This window comes from Nesoenas mayeri, assembly GCF_963082525.1.
Source record: "Nesoenas mayeri genome assembly, chromosome: 1".
Lineage (NCBI taxonomy): Eukaryota > Metazoa > Chordata > Aves > Columbiformes > Columbidae > Nesoenas > Nesoenas mayeri.
Window position 1 is genome coordinate 14,560,982 of NC_137541.1, and position 20,526 is coordinate 14,581,507.

General features: G+C 44.3%; 1 protein-coding gene across 1 annotated transcript in view; it reads left to right on the plus strand.

Annotated features, from left to right (window-relative positions):
• Positions 1 to 3,899: 3,899 nt before the first annotated feature.
• The window catches only part of LHFPL3 (LHFPL tetraspan subfamily member 3), a gene marked incomplete at both ends in the record, with an annotated part of 167,873 nt that continues 151,246 nt past the window's right edge, over positions 3,900 to 20,526 (plus strand). The window contains one exon of the mRNA XM_080363315.1: positions 3,900 to 4,368. Within this exon, the coding sequence (XP_080219441.1) occupies positions 3,900 to 4,368 (469 nt within the window). The remainder of the gene's footprint in view (positions 4,369 to 20,526) is intronic.

Here is a 20,526-nt window from a genome sequence, read left to right on the forward strand (position 1 = left end):
TCTTGCGAGACATTGCCCACGGCTCAACAACTGCATTCATCCGTTGTTCTTAGCCACCATGTGTACGAGTGTTCCCCACACAACATACAGCCCTTCTCCACAGTGCTCCAAACAAAATGTTTAAGCAGTTCTACGCTGCTCCCCTACCACTGCAAATAATTGACAAGTTCCAAAGAGAAATCTGTGATTAGAGACATTAGCCAAATAATAAGCTTTTATTTTGTGTTTTGTGTAATGATCTGTATATACAAAAAACAAGTACATTTGTGATTAGATAAAATGGTCAATAGTATGGTCCAGGCCAATTTGGGGCACGAAGTATACTTTAAAAGATTATATAAATTATCTTTAAACTTGCCTATGTTAACCATGCATGCACACAAAAATGTTTTTAAAAACAATATTATGGTTGTAAAATCCAGTACTGAACAGGATGTGCCAAAAAAAGAGCTGTCAATGCCACTTGATTTCCAACCCCTTTGTTGCGTGTTGCATGCTCACATGCTAATTGGTAAACAAGATCCTGCCTTATCAGGTGCATGAGACAGCATCTGCTGTCCAGGAAGATCAGGATGATGAGAATCTTATTTCAGCTGTTGAAGAAGCTTTTGGTGAAAATCCTGGCTTAAGACTCCAACCTTTTTAGATGAGACTAGATGGCAGCCACAGGGCTGGGACCCAGTTAATTCATAGGGAGAAAAACAGTGGAGGTACAACAGGTTGTTGGAGAGAAAGTATAATCTTCTGAGGATTAAGATGATGAAAGCTGTCCTGAAAAGCTGGAGACTATCTCTGCTTCTGCCACAAAATTCTTCTGTGATGCCAGGCCAGATGCTCAGAGCTTTTTATAGATGAGCAGCAACTTGGTATGGCTCCTTCTGAGGCTTCGTTTGCAGAACTGTTGCAACCAAAATCCACAGGAGCTCTGCTTTGAGAAATGAGGTCCAAGCTGCCTTTTAACTGTTCTGTCCAGAATATACCCACCTTTTGTCTCCTGGAGACATGATATGAGACTGTGAAGCACGCAAATAATTGAGGTAAGAACCATGAAAAAGCCTCCTGAGCCTGTCTTTAGGTATTCTGAAGAAATTTCTGATACCACAGAGTGAGACCAGAGAATTCAAAGCTCTAGAGAGGGACACAACCGGAGTGATTCAGGTACCTTGAAAAGTAGACATCCAGTACCACTTTCTCATTTTCAATACACTAAACTGAAGGACTAGTGGGTATCACTTATACTTTGTGGGAAATTTGTGCCCTTTTGGTGCTGAAGGCTAGAGAGGACATCCTGGGACAACCAAACTAGACACTGCCAGCACACAGGCAACCATGTCTTATTTCCCACACTCTTTTACTCAGCTCGTGAGCAGAATCCTAATTTCTTCCCGTTTCTGGCCTTTCCCCTTCTTGCCCAGACTGGCTCCCACATTCCCCTCCTTATCGCCGTCTGACTCTCCTCCTGCAGCTTCTGCAAGCTCAGTATTTCTGCCTTCCCGACTCCCTTGGCCCATCTCTTCTGCAGAACACCTCATTTCTCTTCTCCCAGCTGCTTCCCAGGTCCAAATCTCTTCCTACTGCCATACCAATTCCAGGTTTCATCTTATGTCCACATTCACAGGCACTCCTAACCCTAAACCTCTCATTTGCCCCAGACCCCCTCCCCACTACCTCCTTTCTTTTTGAACTCTCAGAACTTTTTGCCCAACCCTCACTCCAGCCTCCATCCCTCAATTGTTTGTCTCAGGCCACTTCAGGTCTTCTGCCTTCTAGGTATGGCTCATATTGTCTTCATTTCCATACTTGACGGCCCTTTAGGGGACAGGAAGCACAGATGTCCCACGTTGAGCCCTGGGGCCCAGCCAGCCTCAGCCTGGAGAAAACAGAACTGCGCGCTGAAGGGAAAGACCATCACTCCTGCCACTTAAGGCTGGAGCAAGTTCAGTTAATTTCTGAAGGTGGTGTATGAGCACTCTGGTCTCATGCAGCAACTGCAGTAGAAGCAAAATGAGGCAGCGGAGCACACACAGGCACCTCCATCAGCATTGAACACAGCATGCTCAGTAGGAACCAAATCTCCAAGAACTTCAGCTGTACCTTGCATTCCTTGGACCCACCTTCCTAAGACAGTCAAGCAAGAGTATTTGGGGTCCACACTGCCTGTGTCTGAGCAAGCCCATGCCATGTGTGCCACTCTGCTGCCCTCTAAGAGGGGAGCGCTCCTGCGTGCAGGGCAGTAACTGTGTGACCACACTGAGGGAGCTCCTCCTGTGCTCCCACCTTCCAGTAATAGCTTTCAAAGCTCTGACTCTGCCACCAACATGAGTGTGACAGCCCAAAAACCTTGCAGCAGGTGCTGTCCCTTCTTAGCCCCTCCATGGCAAACTTGGGAAGAGCTGGCGTGCTCACTACACCGGGCTGAGCGTGTTTTTTGGCAGTCATGGGGCAGAAATCGAACTTCGTCTTAAGCAAATGATTTTTTTTTTTTCTTTTTTTTAATGAATGCCAGGAGGAGCGCCAATATTTAACTGCGTGCGGCCCTCTGCCGGCACGGCGCAGCAGGCTGCTGCGGCTCGGGCTCTCACCAGCCTCCCTCGGCTCCGGCTGCGAGCGCGTCCCAGGAGAGGACAACAGAGCGCTGATGTATGTGCCTTCGATTACTGTTATTAACTCGGGCTCAACGCATAGGTCGGGACTGCAAATCTAAGTGTCACTGGCATGGGAATGATTATTACCAGATGCTAATTGCCCATTAATATATGCTAATCACTGCTGCACGCCAACATGCTCAACCCACCGAGTGCCAGGCCAAAGCCACTTGACCGGAGAGGAGCTGCCCTTCTCCCCCGGTGCCACCTCACCCACCCGCGCCCAGACAAGCCAACGTGGCCCCACAGCCGCTCTGCGTTCACGGCGGTAGTCTTCTCCTCGGCCGCCATCCCGCCTCACAAGGTGAGGAGCAGCCCCTGATTTCCAAATTCCCCAGCCCCAAGACCTCCCCTGGCGCCAGTTTGCTTCAGGCGGGACTCGCCACAGGGGACTTAGCAGTCACAGCCCCGGCTGGAGGCAGACGGATGTTTTGTGAGGGAACGGATCACACAGGTTTTTGAAAGAAACCCCAACACAGGTTTTAAACTTTAAAATCCCTTGAACGTGTCTCTCAGGACACCGGCAGCGGGAGCAGCTCAGCCAGGCAGCCGTTGCCCGGCCGGGAGCGCCGCGCGGTATCTGCCGGCGGCGGGGCTGAGGGGAGACCCGGCTGCAGCGCTCCCGCCGCCCACGGGGCTGAGGGGAGACCCCACTGCAGCGCTCCCGCCGCCCACGGCGCTGAGGGGAGACCCCGCTGCAGCGCTCCCGCCGCCCACGGCGCTGAGGGGAGACCCCGCTGCAGCGCTCCCGCCGCCCACGGCGCTGAGGGGAGACCCTGCTGCAGCGCTCCCGCCGCCCACGGGGCTCCCCGTCCGGACAAAGGCGCCAACGGCTCCCCGCCGCCTCCCCTCACGGACGTCGCCTTGGCCGTGCGCCCCTCACCCCCCACGGCGGGCGGAGGTTGCGCAGGGCGGCTCCGGCCCCGGCCCCGCGGCGGGCGCTGTGGCGGTTGGCGCTCTGCGAGGAGCCACGGGCGGCGGCGGCGGCGGCGGCGGGAGGGCGGGCTGCGGGGCGGGCGGTGCGCGGCGGCCGGCAGCGCTGAGCCCCGATAGGCGGCGGCGGGCCATGTTGGTGCTGCCGCCGCGGCCGCTGCTGCTGCTGCTGCTGGCGCGGAGCCGCTGAAGCCCGGCGGAGGGGCTCGTCGGCTCTCCGCACAGCGGCGGCGGCAGAGCGCGTCGCGTCGAGCGAGCGAGCGGGGAGGAGGAGGAGGAGAAGGAGGAGGAGGAAGGGGAGGGGGGATCTTCTCGGCGAGGATGCCCGGAGCGGCTGCAGGGACGGCGGCGACAGGAGCAGGCTCGTCAGGAGCGGCAGCAGCGGGGATGCTCCCGGCTCAGGAGGCGGCCAAGATCTATCACACCAACTACGTGCGGAACTCGCGGGCCATCGGCGTGCTCTGGGCCATCTTCACCATCTGCTTTGCCATCGTCAACGTGGTGTGCTTCATCCAGCCCTACTGGATCGGGGACGGCGTGGACACCCCGCAGGCGGGCTACTTCGGGCTCTTCCACTACTGCATCGGCAACGGCTTCAGCCGGGAACTCACCTGCCGGGGCAGCTTCACGGACTTCTCCAGCCTGCCCTCGGGAGCTTTCAAAGCTGCCTCCTTCTTCATCGGGCTCTCGATGATGCTCATCATCGCCTGCATCGTCTGCTTCATCCTCTTCTTCTTCTGCAACACAGCCACTGTCTACAAGATCTGTGCCTGGATGCAGCTGACCTCGGGTGAGTGGGGACAGCGGCTCCGGCCCTGGGGGGGGCTCCGCGCCGCCCAGCCCGGCCCTGCCCTCCCCGGCCCCGCGGGGGGCACGGGCGGCTCCGGAGAAACTCGCGGTGCCTGCAGCCGCCCGGGCCGGGAGGGCGTAAGGGGAGCGGCGGCTTAAGAGGGGCCAGCGCGGGCCCGGGGCTCCCGCCGGGGCGGGCGGGGAAGCGGTGCTCGGGGAGCCCGGGACGCATCGGCCGCGTTGCGGAGCGGTGCCGGTACCTGCCCCGGGGCGGCCACCGCCCGCGTGGTACCGGGCGTGGGCCGAGGTCAGGCTCAGCTCTGGCTCCTCGCTGCCCCCGAGGAGCGGGAGAGCCCAGATAAATTGTCCGGTTTCCGCCTGTGTACCAACCCGTGAGCATCAGCCAGCCCCAGGGAGGGCTGGCGGGCAGCCCCGGGGTGTCCTCCAGCTCTTGGTCTGTCGCTAAAGGTCAGGAGAAAATGGCAGTGAGGACCACGGGGGCGCCTCGAGTGGGCAACAGGGGGTGAAGGCAACTGCCAGCCTGTTGAAGGTTAGTCCTGAGGCCAGGTTTCCATCTGGGCAAGGCAGAGCCCACTTCGGTTCGGCAGGAGAGAGTGGCGGGGTCTTCTGTTGGCCAACTGGAAGGGCAGCTGAGGTCGCTGGATGTTGTATGCACGAGTTTTGGTTAGGGACTGTTCCCCCTGTTCACAAGGTTCATTTTCCTCTGTATGTTAGGAGTGTAAAGACAAAAAATTCATTTGAGCTGCTGGTTTTGACTGAGGAGGTCTCCTGACTTCATTTGACTTTCTCCATCACATCCAGTGTCTCCCTGGAGAAAGCGCGTGATAAGAAAGAGGGAGAACACCAGGACATCCCTTTTTGCGTTTCCAATGCTGCTTTTCCTCTGAATTAGTAGAGAACTGGTGATTTGTGTGCAGCTGGGAGGCAGAAGAGGAGAAAATAATGGTCTGTAGAGTTGAGATAGTAATAAAATCAGCTTTAGTGAGATAGAAAAGATGAATTCTTCAATAATTTGGAAAAAAATAGTCTAAAATAAAAGCATATTTCTACTTGTCCTCCTGATAAACCTTGAAATGGAGAAATCTGGGCTTTGCAGGAATATGCTTTTAGGGAAATAGAGCAAAATGTCTCCAAAATGGGCTCACAATCACACTTTCAGTCCCCTTAATTGACCTACATTCATTTCAGTTTCTGAGCAATAATTCTTCTGAGTTGTTTGCTGAGCAGCTTCAGTATTATTAAATTTGCCACCTTGTCCATGAGGTTTAGTGGAAATTTCTGGTTTGTATGAAGGACCTTTGACCAGTTCTTTCTGCGATGCTGTTTTTATGTATGTTATATATATATTTAAGCTGTTTCCATCACTTAGGTTTCTGTACGGTTTCTTTCGTTATCACTTGAGGATTGGTCTGCAGTCACTTGAGGCTGGTAGATTTTTCCAGTGAGGCTGGGTTTGGGCTCATTATCTCTACATTGGGAATCCTCTTTGATGCTGGTGGCTGCTTCGTCAGTTCAGTAACATGCATTCTGATATGGTCTTATTAAATGTACACAGTCATGTCGCTTGACTCCAGGCTGAGCAAACTGTTTCGTCTTTGCACCACTGATATCTCCTTTGCTCCATTAAGGACTTTTGCTTTCAGCTGTCTCCTCTCCTTATGGCTCTTGCTGGTAAAAGGGGGCATGGATATTCACTGCTTTGGTGCATCCTCAGCCTGTTTTGTTCATGTCCAGTATGCAGTAGGACAGCACAATTTCCAAATCTCTTACACTTTCCAACATCAGAGGTAATGGTGCTTTATTTATGTGATTCCACTGCTTCATGCCAACAGAAGTTAGTGCAAGGTAGATAAAAATGAATCTGTTTACTGCATTTCTGCATAGGTGTATAATAATGTTTAGAAACCACTGCATGCAGATGATCTACAGGAGCCCAACCAGTCTAAACCACGCTGCACATGTGCAGGTGACACTGAAGATACGTTTTTCAGGCAAAATAACACAGAATTTTGTCATCCCCATAGCTGGTAGATGCACTGTTGGCATTGAAAGTCAGCAAAAGGAGTTTTACATCAGCAGGAGAATCACTTCTCAGACTGCTTCTCTCCAAAATTAAAATACGAGGGGAATACATGTATAGCTAAGTGGCTGTTGGCCATCTCTCCTGGTTTGTACATAAATTGTACCTTAATTCAGCATTTACCTGACTGTTCATTTCTGTATTACCTCAAAAAGTTTCTTCAAAGGGAGAGACAAGAGCAGAAAATCCATATTGCTTTGGGTTGCACCCTTTGAAGAAGACAGCAGTGGTGGTGGGACAGAAGGATAACTTGGAATAAAATGTGAAGGACAGGAGAGTTATTATGAATTCTGATAGGTTTTCTATGAGCTATATGACCTATTTCTGTTATTATCTTACTGGTTTGAGAGTATAAGTAATAGGTAATAATAAGCTAAAGATGCTTATCTCACAAATAAGTATATAGTAATGTCATCTACATATGCATATAGTTCTGTGTAGTACAGGAACAAAATTGAACCTGAAGTAGTAAAACAAATACGTATGTGAGTATAGCTATGATTTTGTCTGCTATTATGTACTTTAGTAGTGTTAGTATTTAGTTAGATCATATAATAATACTTAAAATTGCTGTAATTTAAATCTCCTTAGAAGCAGTTTTTTGACATGGACTCATGCTTGATTTAGGATTGGAAACAAAAGCTTAGGAAGTAATTTTTTTAAAAGAAAGATTTTGATCACATTCTGTCCTGCATGAGCCATTATAAATTGTCAGCATCATATAGCTCTTGTTTTGAAGAGGTGTTTTTTAAATAAGGAAAAGATAAACAATATCTTGGACACATGCATTTTCAATCCTTGTTGCCGCCTAATCACATCTATGACATGATTAAGCAGAAAAATCCTAGGAAAAAGCTATTTCTTTTGTGTACATGAGGACAACATACATTGGAGCCCTTTAAGATTTTGCTTGGCTTAGACTGCTTTTTTTGTTGCATGTGCATAATGCTGTCAGTGTACACTTGATATCTTGAGAGCCAGTATTGGCAGCCTCATTCTCCATCCCCTAACCACCTCTTCTACAATTTCAAAATTAAATGTACAAACACTTATACATACACTTACCTAATTTGAGCAGCTGCATGAACACAAACACTTTGTGAAAGCATCACAAATGAGGTCTTATTGCTCTTTACTACCCTACATCTGAAGTTTGCAAGAAACCTTACAAATAAAAATATTTCTTGAGATTTATGCCTTTATGAGTTAAATAAATTAAACCCTTTGGTTCTGTCCTTGGGATTTTTTTTAACTATTAGACATTTGTCATTACTTTTTTCTTTACTAGGATGTTGCAAGTTACAGGAAAGAGAACAGTAGAGAAAGCAAAAGAAATGCATAGAAATATCACACGGACAAAGAGGGTGAAACAAATCTGTATGTTTTTCAGGAGATACCTAAGCCCATGCCCACAATAGTAGGGCAATTGAAAGAAACAACATATAATAAAACCTCTGTACTTTGCCAAACCACAGGCCCATCTAGTCCAGTGGTCTCCAACAGTGGTCTCTAACGTGAGCCCGCAGAAGCATCAGAGTGGCGAAAGCTCATTTTGCCCTCGGTGCTCTCTGTCCTCCAGCACTTGTGTTCAGAGATTTCCCAAGATAAATCTTGACATTTAAAAGCTCTTGCTGGAATTTCTTTTTACAACTTTGGTCACTTTTTGAACCTGTATAAACTTCTAGTGTTTACAGTGCCCCAGAGCAAGGAGTTCCACGGCTAAATGTATTTCATGTGAAGATTCAGTAGGGTTTTTTTGTGTTTTAAACCTGGTACCTGCCCATTTCATTTGTTCGCCCCAAGTTGTGTATTGAAAGAGGCTGAGAACCTGGCACTCTCAGACACCTTCCTTGTACTGGTGCTGGTTACACTTTCACTATATCCCCTCAATTACCTGGTTTTGAGATCTGATGAATCTTTGGCTTCTTAGTGATTCCGTAGACATTAGTTTGTACCATGCCTGTGATGATCCCTGCTGCCCTGCCCACAGCCATTTCCAGTCTACTGGATCCTTTCAGGGGCCGTGGGATCTGAACTACACACAATATTCAAGACAGACAAACCAGCCATTTACACAGTGGCATAATAATATTCTCTCCTTCACTCTTTGTTCCTTTCCTAGTAATTTCTAATACTCACTTTTGCACTGTTAGTGAACAGTGGGCTGATGTTTTCACAGAACCACCTATTATAACCCCAAGATCTCAGGCCTGAAGTGGTAATAGCCACCTTGGAGCACATCGTTTTTTGTAGTTAAGTTTTTTTTCCTCTCAAAGAAACTACTTCCTATTTGTTTATCTACATTGACTTTAATTTGCCTTTTCATTGCCTAGTCAGTATTGCAAAGTCTTCGTAGGCAGCCCTTATCTTAGCTACCTTGAATGAATATCAGCAGCAAACTTTGTCACCTCATCATTTACCCTGTTTTCCAACTCATTTATAAATAAGCGAGCAGCTCCCAAGTTCCAGCACAGATCCCTGCAGGACTCCACCATTGACCTCTCTCTGCTTGAAAAATTGACAGTATTCTCCTACCATCTGTTTCTAATTATTTATCCTTGCAAGGACATTTATTTTTACCCTCTGGGAGTTTAGGTTTTTTAAGACTTATGAATGACAGATTTATGAAATGTCTTTTGGAAATCCAAATGGACTGGCTTAGTTAATGAAGATTTCCATGGTATGCAGTATTTTTTACTTCTTTGGAGAACTCTAGTAGTTTTGTGAAAAATGACTTGAAGTAGGTGTGTGTTGGCCTTACCTTACTTCCTTTCATCACACAAATATGCCATGTTTCTGCAGGTGCTGACATACTCTGTTGTCTTTCATAATTCTTACCAATTTATGTGGTTCAAATACCAGTCTTTCTGTGGTTCCCCGTGTTTTCCCTGGACTTGTTTTAAACCAGTTTTTAAAACTGGTTTTATATTACTCAGTTGCTAGATCTTTGGAGCCAAAGCAGCCGTGAGAGAGAGGTTATTACATGCCAGAGTTAAAAGTTCATTTAAAACAGGGAATTGTTTCAGAATGAAGAGATGAAATTCTTCATTGCAGCTGTGTTGTTTGCCTTTATACTTGAAATCAGTCTGCAGGACCAGGTGACTTTTATATAAAAAGGCTTGACCTGGATGCTCTTGGAGCCTTTATTATTGCTGTTTGTCAGATCTTGGTGTAGGGGTAAATTCCTGAAGGCTAGAAAAACACCAGTCTTGTGCCAGTGTTTGAGCAGTGTGTCTAGTGGAGTCAGACAAGGATTTTGTTTGTAGCCTTGATATCCTTAACAATTAGTTGAGAGAGTAATTTACATTTATGGCTGCTGAACTTTGCATGTGGCACAAAAATTATTTGTTTAATAAATTATAGTTATTTGTTTAATAAATTGTTGTAAGGATAGCCAATTCCATAGATAGATTTGGATGAATCAATAACCCGGGCTTGTCTCAGCAGCCTATATTTTAATACACCAAATGCAGTGTAAGTTTTCTGGCGATCAAAATGTAGGAGGCGTTGTACTGATGGGAGAATTATGGAAATTATGGTTTATGGAAAACAGTTATTTAGAAGAGAAATTAGAGGCTTTGCTAGATGGGCATTTGCATGTGAGCTCTCACTGCAGTGCCGCGCTTAAGAAGTGTATGTAAAAAGCGGGACTGCCCTTGCTCACAGTGGTTCCAGTGCCTGCTCTGGCCAGGTCAAACATCTGCCAAGACGCCCTTTCAAGTATAAAGTAGGGAGGGTTTTCAGGACTGATTTAAATAAATAAAAGAAGAACTAAAGGGGTGATTTTTCTTGTTCTTCAAAAGAAGATTAAAAATTGACAAATTATGGTATATGAGAACCTACACACCTTCAAGTCATGCAGTGCTCCTTAACTTGACAAAACCGCAGTTACACAAATTTGCATCAGCCGTGAGGTATATACATTTTTAACCTGTAAAGCTAATTTGTTAATTATCTTTACAGTGGTTTCTTCTTCACTTTAAGTCTTTACATAAGATTGGGTTCCTCTTTCCAAGGGACACAGCCTAGCTCACCAGAAGCAAAGGTCTTTAACCAGAACTGCTGCCGGCTTCTGTTCCCAACATGTACTCCAGCTGTAAAGTAAGAGGCACACACAAGGCCAAAGGGAGAGCATGGCAAGTCCAGGAACATTGAGCAGGTTTTTGAACTGAGTTTCAGCATTGATGCTGACTTTAATATGAGCATTAACACCCACCACCCCACCTGCCGGGTGGGTCAACTGAGGTTATTTAGTGGTCTGTGAGCAGTAGTGGGTGTCAGACCTTGCAGGAGAAAATTCTGAAAAATCCGGGATACTGGAGCCTCTGACCATGGTAAAATGAGGATTGCCTCCATGTCTTGTGGAAATCAGGTGCTGGAAACGACTGGACGGGCAGGGAGCAAGAAAAAAGCAGAGCCCTGCTTGTCAACAAGTAGACTGTATCATCAAGCCTACAAGGACATCTCCTACCTCAAGTGGGCCTGGTGCATGTGCTTTTTTTCCCAGAGGAGAAATCATGCTGTCAATACGATTTTCTGTCCATTCAACTCTAGAAGGAAGTTTCCTGTTGGATTTAACAGGGATTCCCTGGGCCTCCCACGTCCTTGGGAGTGCCCCGTGGTGGCCTTGGCTGCGCTGCTGTCATCCCAGCTGCAATGGGTGTTGCCAGACCGGCTTGGGAAGTGCTCCTGTCCCAGTGGGAGTGGGAAAGGCAGCTGGCCAGGTTGGAAAGATGAAGAACTGAAGGTTTTATTGGGAGGTTGTGGGTGAAACGAGTGATGAGGCTGTGCAGCCATTTGGTTTCGTTACTTTATTTGAAGTCAAAATTTTCACTTATTTCATGCTTTGGCTATAAAAATGAAGGTAAAAGGTGTATCCTTTGAACAGTCAAAATGAGGGAGGAATGCTATGCCATAGTGTCCTCTCTCCAAGTAATTTCTTTACCTAAATACCCTCTGCCCACAACATTACAGGTTCTCTCCTGCACCCCATCATCCCTTGCCTTTGGCAGCTAAACTCTCCGACTCCTCACGGGCTCTTCATCTGTGTAGCTGACAAGGACACAGCACTTATAGCTGGCAGAAAGCTATTTGTCTGTTGATTTGATGTCTTCAAGCTGCCACCTACGTTTGTTAAAGGATAAACTTATCCTTGTCTTTCCACTGGTCAGAATTTGGGATCCTTTCTCTGCCCAGGAAGCAGCTTTTTCACAAAGCTTGCAGAAGTTTAGTATCTTGGAGGCTTGTAGCATCAGTCAGATTTGGCTGAAATTGGTCATCTGACTCAAAATCACGCAGCTGCATCAGGCTTGATCCCAGTGGGAACCTGACTAAAATGTATCATGTAAGAAGTGTATATCATTTATTTGTATGAGTGATTTGAGATTTTGATAGCAAAACTTGGTTTTGAAGGATAAAGGTGTTTTGGGAATGGAGAACAGATATTTTCCTTTGTTTTAGAGTGTAATAAAAATTTCAGCATCTTATAATTCTCCCAATTGCCTTTTATGAACATCCTGGGAGTTGTGGTCCACTGTTTGAAAAACACTAAAATAAAAGAATAATAAGATATAAAAGGAAATGCATGAAGTTATCCAGACGATTTGAGGACAAATTCCATTTCACTGAATAAAATATGTATGGGAGGGGAGAAAGAAACTGGAAGAGAATTTAAAAGAAGAGGATATCACCTATTGAAATGTGGGGAGCTGAGAAGTTGCATACATTGGGAAAGAGAAGTGGGAATGGGAGTTTGGAAAGCAGCTGGTGTTGGCACAGTTCTACTTTCTTGTACCTGAAGGGGCTTCGCTGGCATAGGATACGGCTGCTGCTGAGTTCTTTCAAAAATTCCTTCTAAAAGTTTCATGAAGAAAATTGGTATATAGGAAAATGAAACCAGGAAGAGGAGAAACATATGGATATTATCAGATGTAGAAGGCATGGAATAGAAGAAGGCTAGATTTCAAACACTGAGGTTATTTTACCTTTTGAGAAGTGAACCTTTTTAGCACTGTGGTATAAACAGCATTAGCTTTGATCTTGCAAACATAAAGACAGCAAACATATCAGAACAGAGAATCTGTGGTGTGATCAGGCTGTGTGGACTCAATATTTGCAAACTGACAAGATCCAGCTGTGAGGAATGGCAGGGTCACAGGAGTGAAGCATCACAAAGGAAAAAATAAAAACATTTTTTCTCAGAAACGGTGAAATAAAAAAAAGGCATGAACAAGCCTAGAGCCTGAAAAGTCTGCAGAATTTGATAACATCGGTTGCTATCAGCATTGTTAAAAATGCAGTGGCAGCATGACAGAGTGAATAGCTATTATAGAATATGCATTACTGTGCGTAACAGTGTGCAAATCCCAATTACTAAGGGAGAATTATGGCTAGAATCCTTAAGAAGAGGAATATAATAGACTTCAAGATCTATCTATTCTAAGAAAGATATTATCCGTCTTCATGCTGGCGTTCAGAAATGCAGAAGGCTTGAAACAAGCTGGCCTTAGAATAAGAAGGTCAGATGTACCAGGGGAAAAGGTTCCTTTATTTTATCCTTGAGAAGCCAGATGCAAATTTATGAATTTCATTGATTTTAAAAGGTAGCTGATGGCCTCTGTGGAGAGCCTCTTTGACACAAGCACATCATGTGCTATTTCAGAGAATATTATTCAATCAAGTAATTGAGACTGCGTCAGAGGGAGAGAGCTACCGAATAAACGGTTTGAAATGAACTATTACAAACAGTTGATGAGTTGCCACTCTTTCCATTTTCCTTATTTTTCTGGTTATCCTTCACAAAGGAAAAGTTTATTGAGAAGAAAGCTAGACATGTTTTACTTGCAATATCAAATACAAATACTCTGAGTTGAAACGTCTGGAAAAAGCTACCTTTGAAACCTTGGGAGGTTCTTTTGTTTACTGCTAAAAGTCGAAAATCCCTCACCTTCCTTTTAGAAGCTCATTAGGCGATCAATCTCATGCAATGAGCATGGCCAGAATGTGTCTGGTACTGCCCTGCTAGTCTGTACCTCTGCAGCCTCCACCCTACAGTACTTTATTTGTCATGGTGAACTCTGTGTGCAGCTGAAGTGTGAATAAAATAGGACAAGGTCTCCTAAGGTCAGGGAAGATTTTAGCAGGGAGGAGAGGAGGACAGGCTGGCAGCCTCGTATTTTGCTTCTGTCCAACCTCCTGCCCCTTCTTCTGCAATAATGGAGCAGCTGTGGAAAAGCAAATGCTCCTCAGGTCTTTGTAACCTGAAGTCTTCCGTTGTGGGCAAGAGGAGTCTAGGAGAGGGTTGTCTTGCAACAGCCCAGATGACAAAGTGTAAGTGTGAAACATCTAAATAAATGATCATGTGCTTCTTGGAGATTAACAGTCTTCAAAGTTATGCTCAGGCTTTTCTGTATATAGCCATCTCCTCAGCTTGCCAGGGCCCAGCAGAGGGGTGTAGTGGCTACGCCTGAACCTGCAAATTAAGCATGTCCAGAACCACCCTGTGGTGCACAGTCAGCTGGCCCACTGGCCAGTGTCCATACTATTATGGTTTTTTACCTTCTAAAATTGGGTCACCAGACTCATATGGCCTGTTGGGAACCATTCCTGGCATGTCCTACCTTGCAAACTGTGCCCTGGCGATATTTTGGAAGATTGTTAGTTGGAACAGAGTAAAACCACTCCTGTGACACATGCTGTGGGACAATTGTAACAATTGAATAGCATAGGCAGCTGAGTTTCAGTGCCCGGGAATGCTCTCTGGCACTGCTTAATGTATCTGTGTATATATAACAAATACGTAGCAAAGTCTCAACGAGGAGCTCAAGAATTACCTGTGCAGGAAAGTTGAAGTGATATGGGAATTTAAACCGATTTATAACTGCAACTAGGTTCCATAGTATTAATTTCCGATTTTCTTTGTTTAAATTAACAATAAAAAATCTGTGTATAAAAATTTGCACGAAGGGTAGTTAGCTTTGAAACTAGACTTAGTAATGATCTTGAAAAAGAAAGATGTTTCTAAACTTTGGCAAGAGGAAGAAATGATCAAAACTATAGAACAAGGCACAAAAAAGCTTTTTACCTAGAGATAGTGGGAGAATGTTATCTATGAGCCTAAAAATCATAAACAAATCTTCTCTCTCATGTAGTCTGTGTGTTTCAAAATCAGATTTTCCCCAGATATCTTCAGCCTGGCTAATACGTCTTTGAACACTATAAAACTACTGTGCATTTAGTCTTTGCTTGAGAGACATTCAATGTAGCTTCGCAAACAGTTAATTTGAAATTTTAAGATTAATTCCCTGAAAGAAGTATTAGACTTTCTACGAAAATAAAATTATTCATCCTTGTAGCTTTATGTTCCTCTAAAGAAAGTTAATTATTACCTGGTTGCTGTGTCTTAGTATTTAGCCTTCCTGTTACGGGTGAAGTAATATTGGAACATCAGTAAAATAAAAAGCTTGAAATTGCAATTGATGGCCATTATACTAGAAAAATACACTCCAAAATAGTCCAAATGTGCTGATGGCTTACCAGCCACAGTCACTTGCATTTAGTTCCCGTCAGGCATTTGTATCTGATCAGTTTCATCAGTTATTGTGGCATCATCAGCTGCCTCATCCACAGTCACTTCTGAGCTGACACTTCACTGTCTGTCAGACCTGAGGAGTGAGGTGATGGGGGTGACATGGACACGTTGGTGAGAGGCCGTGCAGCTGAGGACGGGTGACAGTGAGAGAGAGGGGACCCCAGTGTTCACCAGAGGATGGCAAAGGGATGTCAGTGCAACGTGGCTGTGCAGAGGGCATACGTGATCCTGCCGTGTATTTCGTGAAGTATTTCCAGGTGATTTAGGGCAATGTTGACATCACTACAGGATGCACTGTGACATTACTGTGTCCAGTTCTGGGGTCTCCAGTTTAAGAAAGACAAGGAATTACTGGAGGGAGTGCAGCAGAGGGCTACAAAGGGTCTGATTTTGGGTCTGGAGCATCTTTCTTATGAGCAAAGAATGAGAGCTGGGTCTGTTCAGCCCGGAGGAGAGAAGGCTGAGAGGGGATCTCATCAATGTTTATAAATATCTCAAGGGTGGGTGTCAAGAGGATGGACCAGACTCCTTTCAGTGGTGCCCAATGATAGGATGAGGGGCAGTGGGCACAGACTGAAGCACAGGAGGTTCCATGAACATGAGGAGAAACTTCTTTACTTTGAGAGTGCCAGAGCCCTGGAACAGGCTGCCCAGAGAGGTTGTGGAGTCTCCTTCCCTGGGCAAATTCAAACCCGCCTGGACACATTCCTGTGTGATCTGCTCTGGTGAACCTGCTTTAGCAGGTGGGTTGGACTAGATGATCTCCAGAGGTCCCTTCCAACCCCAGTCATTCTGTGATTCTGTGATTTCATGTGGAATTCTGGATGCTGGTGTCCAATTCTGGCTGAGATGGCAATAGCTGCAAAAAGGAAAACCAGTGACCGGTGACATTTCTTGCAAGGACAAAACTAGGAAAGCTTGGTTAGCTTAATATACAAAGAGAAAGGTTGATAAGATGCCTATGACTTCTCTCTAAAAACACATGGAAGGGCTGAGAAAATAAGTAAGGGAAAAGAATGGCTTAAGCCAGTGATTTTCACGTTTATTTGATTTCCTAACCTTTTCTCCAAAGATGATGCTGCATGCCCTGTCATATTGTTAGAGCAAATTACAGTCCGTTAGGCCTGCTTTGCTTCATGACACTTTAAGAATCTCGGAAGTAGTTTATGAACCTCTCAACTTGTGACTAATGGTGGGACAAGAACAAATAGATATTATCTGGATATAAATCACTTCAGCCTGGAAATTAAAAGAAGGTTTCTAACTATTGAAGCAGCAAGGTTCTGCAATAGCTTCCTAAAGGGAGGAGATTGGGTAAAATACTGAGCTGTATGCTGGAAACAGGTGAGTGTCTGACAGAGATGACAGAACGGGGTGTTTGTAACAGCATGCCTTGTTCCTGTCTTTCTCATTGCTCAGGACTAATTCATCTAGGTGAATGCTCTTTTCTACTCCCATTTGTTCTGTTTTTCAAACAGTGGCTTAAACCTATCTCAGTGCCTTCTAGGATTAAAAATAGACAGTGACCAAGATCTGTAGGTCTATCCAGTGAAGCTTCATTCCTGCTTGGCATTCTGACCAAAGAAGCCATGGCTTTCCTTTTATTCCCAGCAAAACTGTAAAACAGTGTCAACAACAGCTGCTGCAGTTGTGTGCTTCACCCTTTACATTCAACATTTTCATGACTTGGATATTTAATTTCCTTTAAGAAAATTAATTTTATGTCAGCTAAATACTCATGTTTAAAAGTGAAAGTAGTTGAAAAATAAATCTTTAGAATATCCTAAAATGCCAGGGTTTCAGGAAAAAAACAGTGTACAAATTGTTGGTTCTATGACCAACCCGAGATCTAGTTTTGCTAAGGATATTTCCTGAAGAAGTTGTCCCTTGTTATCTCTCCATGCACATAATTATTTTGTGATGCCATGCTGCTACGTTAAATAGCTAAGAAATGTGTAAAATCTCTTCATCTTGTTGCTATGCTACTGGATGCTTCATTTCTCGTGTGAATAGGTTTGTGTCAAAGGCATTGGGTTGTAGAAAGAATGGGCTGATCAAATGGTTTTTGCTGATGCGGGATGCGAAGTGGAGCAACGCGGAATTCCCTATTCCATCCTTGCTGCCTCCTCCTCTGCCTCCTGTGGCCGGCTGAGACGGAGGGAGGAGGGAGCACTTTGTCCGCAGGATAAACAAGTCTTCAGTGCATCAAACAACTGTATGTAAGGCACAACCTGAGCTTCACATTAAACACTTTTAATCTTGTACATTTCTATGAAAGCTACTGCATGCAGCATGCATACTTAAAAATATCTGTTTGGGACTTTACACCCTTAGGGACGGATCTGCAGATACAAGTATCTGGATTTAAATTCAGTTTTGCTGAATTCAGTGAGTTTCTATGTGAACCTAATATGATATATTTAATAGCTGAGTGTTAAACATATAACACAACATTTCATTTAGTTTAAATTATATGGTGTGTTGGAGGAATTGTGCTGAGGCAAAACTAAGATTGTCTAGGAAATTGTAACTGCATTTTTGTCTCTTCCCAAGAGGCATAATTTTTTTTTATTCCTTGGGGTTGCTTTTTCCGTAATCAAGTCTGAACCAAATGCAAAGCACACTTGTACAGACAGCTCCGTTTTACTTTCCATCAGGGAATGGGTAAGCATAGACACAACAGCAGGTGTGTGCCAGAGAACGTGCAGTGAAACACCTGACTAACCACACCTGGCTTAGCCGGTCAGGCTGCCGCAGGCTGGGATCAGCACTGGCCTTGGCCAGGCCAGTCCAGTGTTTCTGCAGTGAATCCAGGAGCGTTCAGGGTCTTAGGATATGATGTCAATCTGTGGAGGACAAGCCATCAGAATTGTCTACATCCAGGTTTTGGTCAGGAGGGCGTTTTTAAAGTTAATCTTCCAGTTGTCCCAGCTTACTATTATACAATTTGATTCACATTGTGGAGCAATCTTGGGATATGCAAACTGTGTTCCTTTCTGAATAAACTGAACCAGAAGTCATCCTGAAGTACACTTGGCGCACTTCTACCACTAACGTGGGTTCTCTAGACTAGGGCTGATCCAAAGAGAAGCCTCTGAAACACACATGTTGTGGATATTAGGTCCTAAGTGCTGTTTCACTTTCTAGATCCACTCTGTTGCAATGCACAACTTGCTCACGTAGATACAGACTACGCTTTCGTACATTGGAATTTATTAAATTAAGCTTGCCTGTTTCTTGGATTTATAAAATTAAGTTTAGTGACAATTGAACAAGTATTTTGTTCTAAATTAGCAATATACTGTCAATCATAGCTCCTTCTTAATATGCTTCTGTCTGAGATTAAATAAAGCCACATTGTCGTAAATGCAGGTATCAGAAATATGATAAAGGAATTTGAATTACCTGATGCTGAAGGAGATTAGTGGTTAGTGTTTCAAGAGCTGTAAAATGGGTATTGACAGCTAAACAAAGCTGTTGCTATTTATTGCTTCCATTTATAGTACTAAAAGTCAGGTTCTAATCATTTAAGCAAATACTTCAGTTCTGCTGAGCTTCAGTAATACCTGTCAGAGAGGAATAAATGCCAGTAGTAATGCATACCTAACAGTGTTTTCTGAAAAATTTTAAGAGTATAAAATGAAACCGCATTAGTATTTTTTATATAAGTTCTGCATTGTCTTAGTTTTTGATGCTGCATCCTCAACAGACATTATGGTAGGTCGTTAATTTGTATGTGGATTTAACCAATTGAGAATAGGAGCAAGGAAAGTAATTGTAAATGAATGCTCATTCTTTTGCTCTGCAAAATAATGCATTTAAACTGTGATTTCTCAAGCTCTTCTAGAGTACATTATGGTATTATTGTGCTGATCTAGAATCTGCTGGTGTCAGGAAAAAGCTGCCTGCCCGTTTCGACAGAATCCATCAGCTCAGCAAAGGATTTAAGCACATGCTTTGATGGTTTGGAAACTTGTTTTAAGTGCTTGGCATAATTGAAATAGAAAAAAAAATACCCACCCATCTGGGGTTACTGATATCAATCAAATATTTCCTGTACATCCCTTTTCATTATTTATACAAATACATGCATTATAATAAATAATGGGGTAGCAGATCCATACCTGATAACTAAGAGGTTAACTTCTAAGGACCATTCAGCAATCCTGACTTGGTACTGAGCAATCTTACTCTTGCAAATAATCCCATTGTGTCGATGCCATCCAGCATTAGAGGAACTATTAATTCTTATGCTGTATGACATTATATTGAAATCTTACAGCACACTTGTAATGCTCAATATCCTACTGTACCATCTGATGAAATGCAGTGTGACTCCACAAGAAGATAAAATTTGTCTTTGTGATGTAAACATAAAGCGAGCTTTGTGCCATCAAGTTTTTTGAAGAATGGCTGTGTGGTCATTTGGTACATAACATACTGCTAGTGTGGAGCCACATTAGGATACAGTGGCGAACGGTAAGGTGGGAGTTAATACATATTATACTACCGGAGAGCTTAGTAAAAGCATGAGTGAAATTATTTCACTAGCTTATAGGTGAAAATAATAATATAATATAATAAATTGTCGTGTTCTGTAAAATGCATAAGCACATATCGTCATTTAAAAAGGTCTACATCAAGAATTGCCCTAGCAGTAGGTTAGAGAGAGAGTTGTAAAATTAAGTATAATATCACTCTTTAGAAAATAGAGTGTAATGTAAGTACGGGTTAGTGTAGTGTGAATCAGTCCCCCGAAGAGTGAATAGTAGGATCCAGTTGCTGTCTGTCAGTGTAATCAAAGCCCATAGCAGTGAAAGTAAAGTGTTTGCACAATTAAGATTATGAAGATAAACTGCTACCTAAGTAACTAGACAGGTGGCTGTCAGTAATGCGCTTATATTTCTTACCCAACTAAATAATTTAAGTAATAATAAGCTTCCAGACTTGGCAGTTATCCAGAACAATGTGAAACCCTACATTCAGATTACTGCCTTCTGTCCCTCCCTCTCTCCTTCCCTCCCTTTCCACCGAGTTTTGTGTTCCCACAGAATTGTGTCCCCACTGGGACTACAAGCCCCCTGGAGCAGGGACTGGATTGGATTTGATGTTCGAACAGAGCCCAGTGAAAGCTGAATCCTGATTGCGGCCTCCAGCCTTGGCTGCCGTGCAAATTGCAGTAAAAATAATGATTATTGTTTGAATTTTATTTGAGCAGTGTGAGTAGCATGAGCTTGATGAGCTACCCAATTTGCAACGGTAGTAACTATGTACCGAACAGAGCCTGCTGTGTGACCTTGGGTAAGTCATTTCACCTTTCTGAGTTTTCTCAGCTGTAAAATGAGAGGGAGATAATTCCTTAAAAACTGCTTTATGGGCATGGTCTGTTATTACTGCAAAGAACTGTTTGCATGTGGATTCTGAGTCTGCTTAGCGCAGCGTGACCACCTCACCCTTAGAAAAACTCA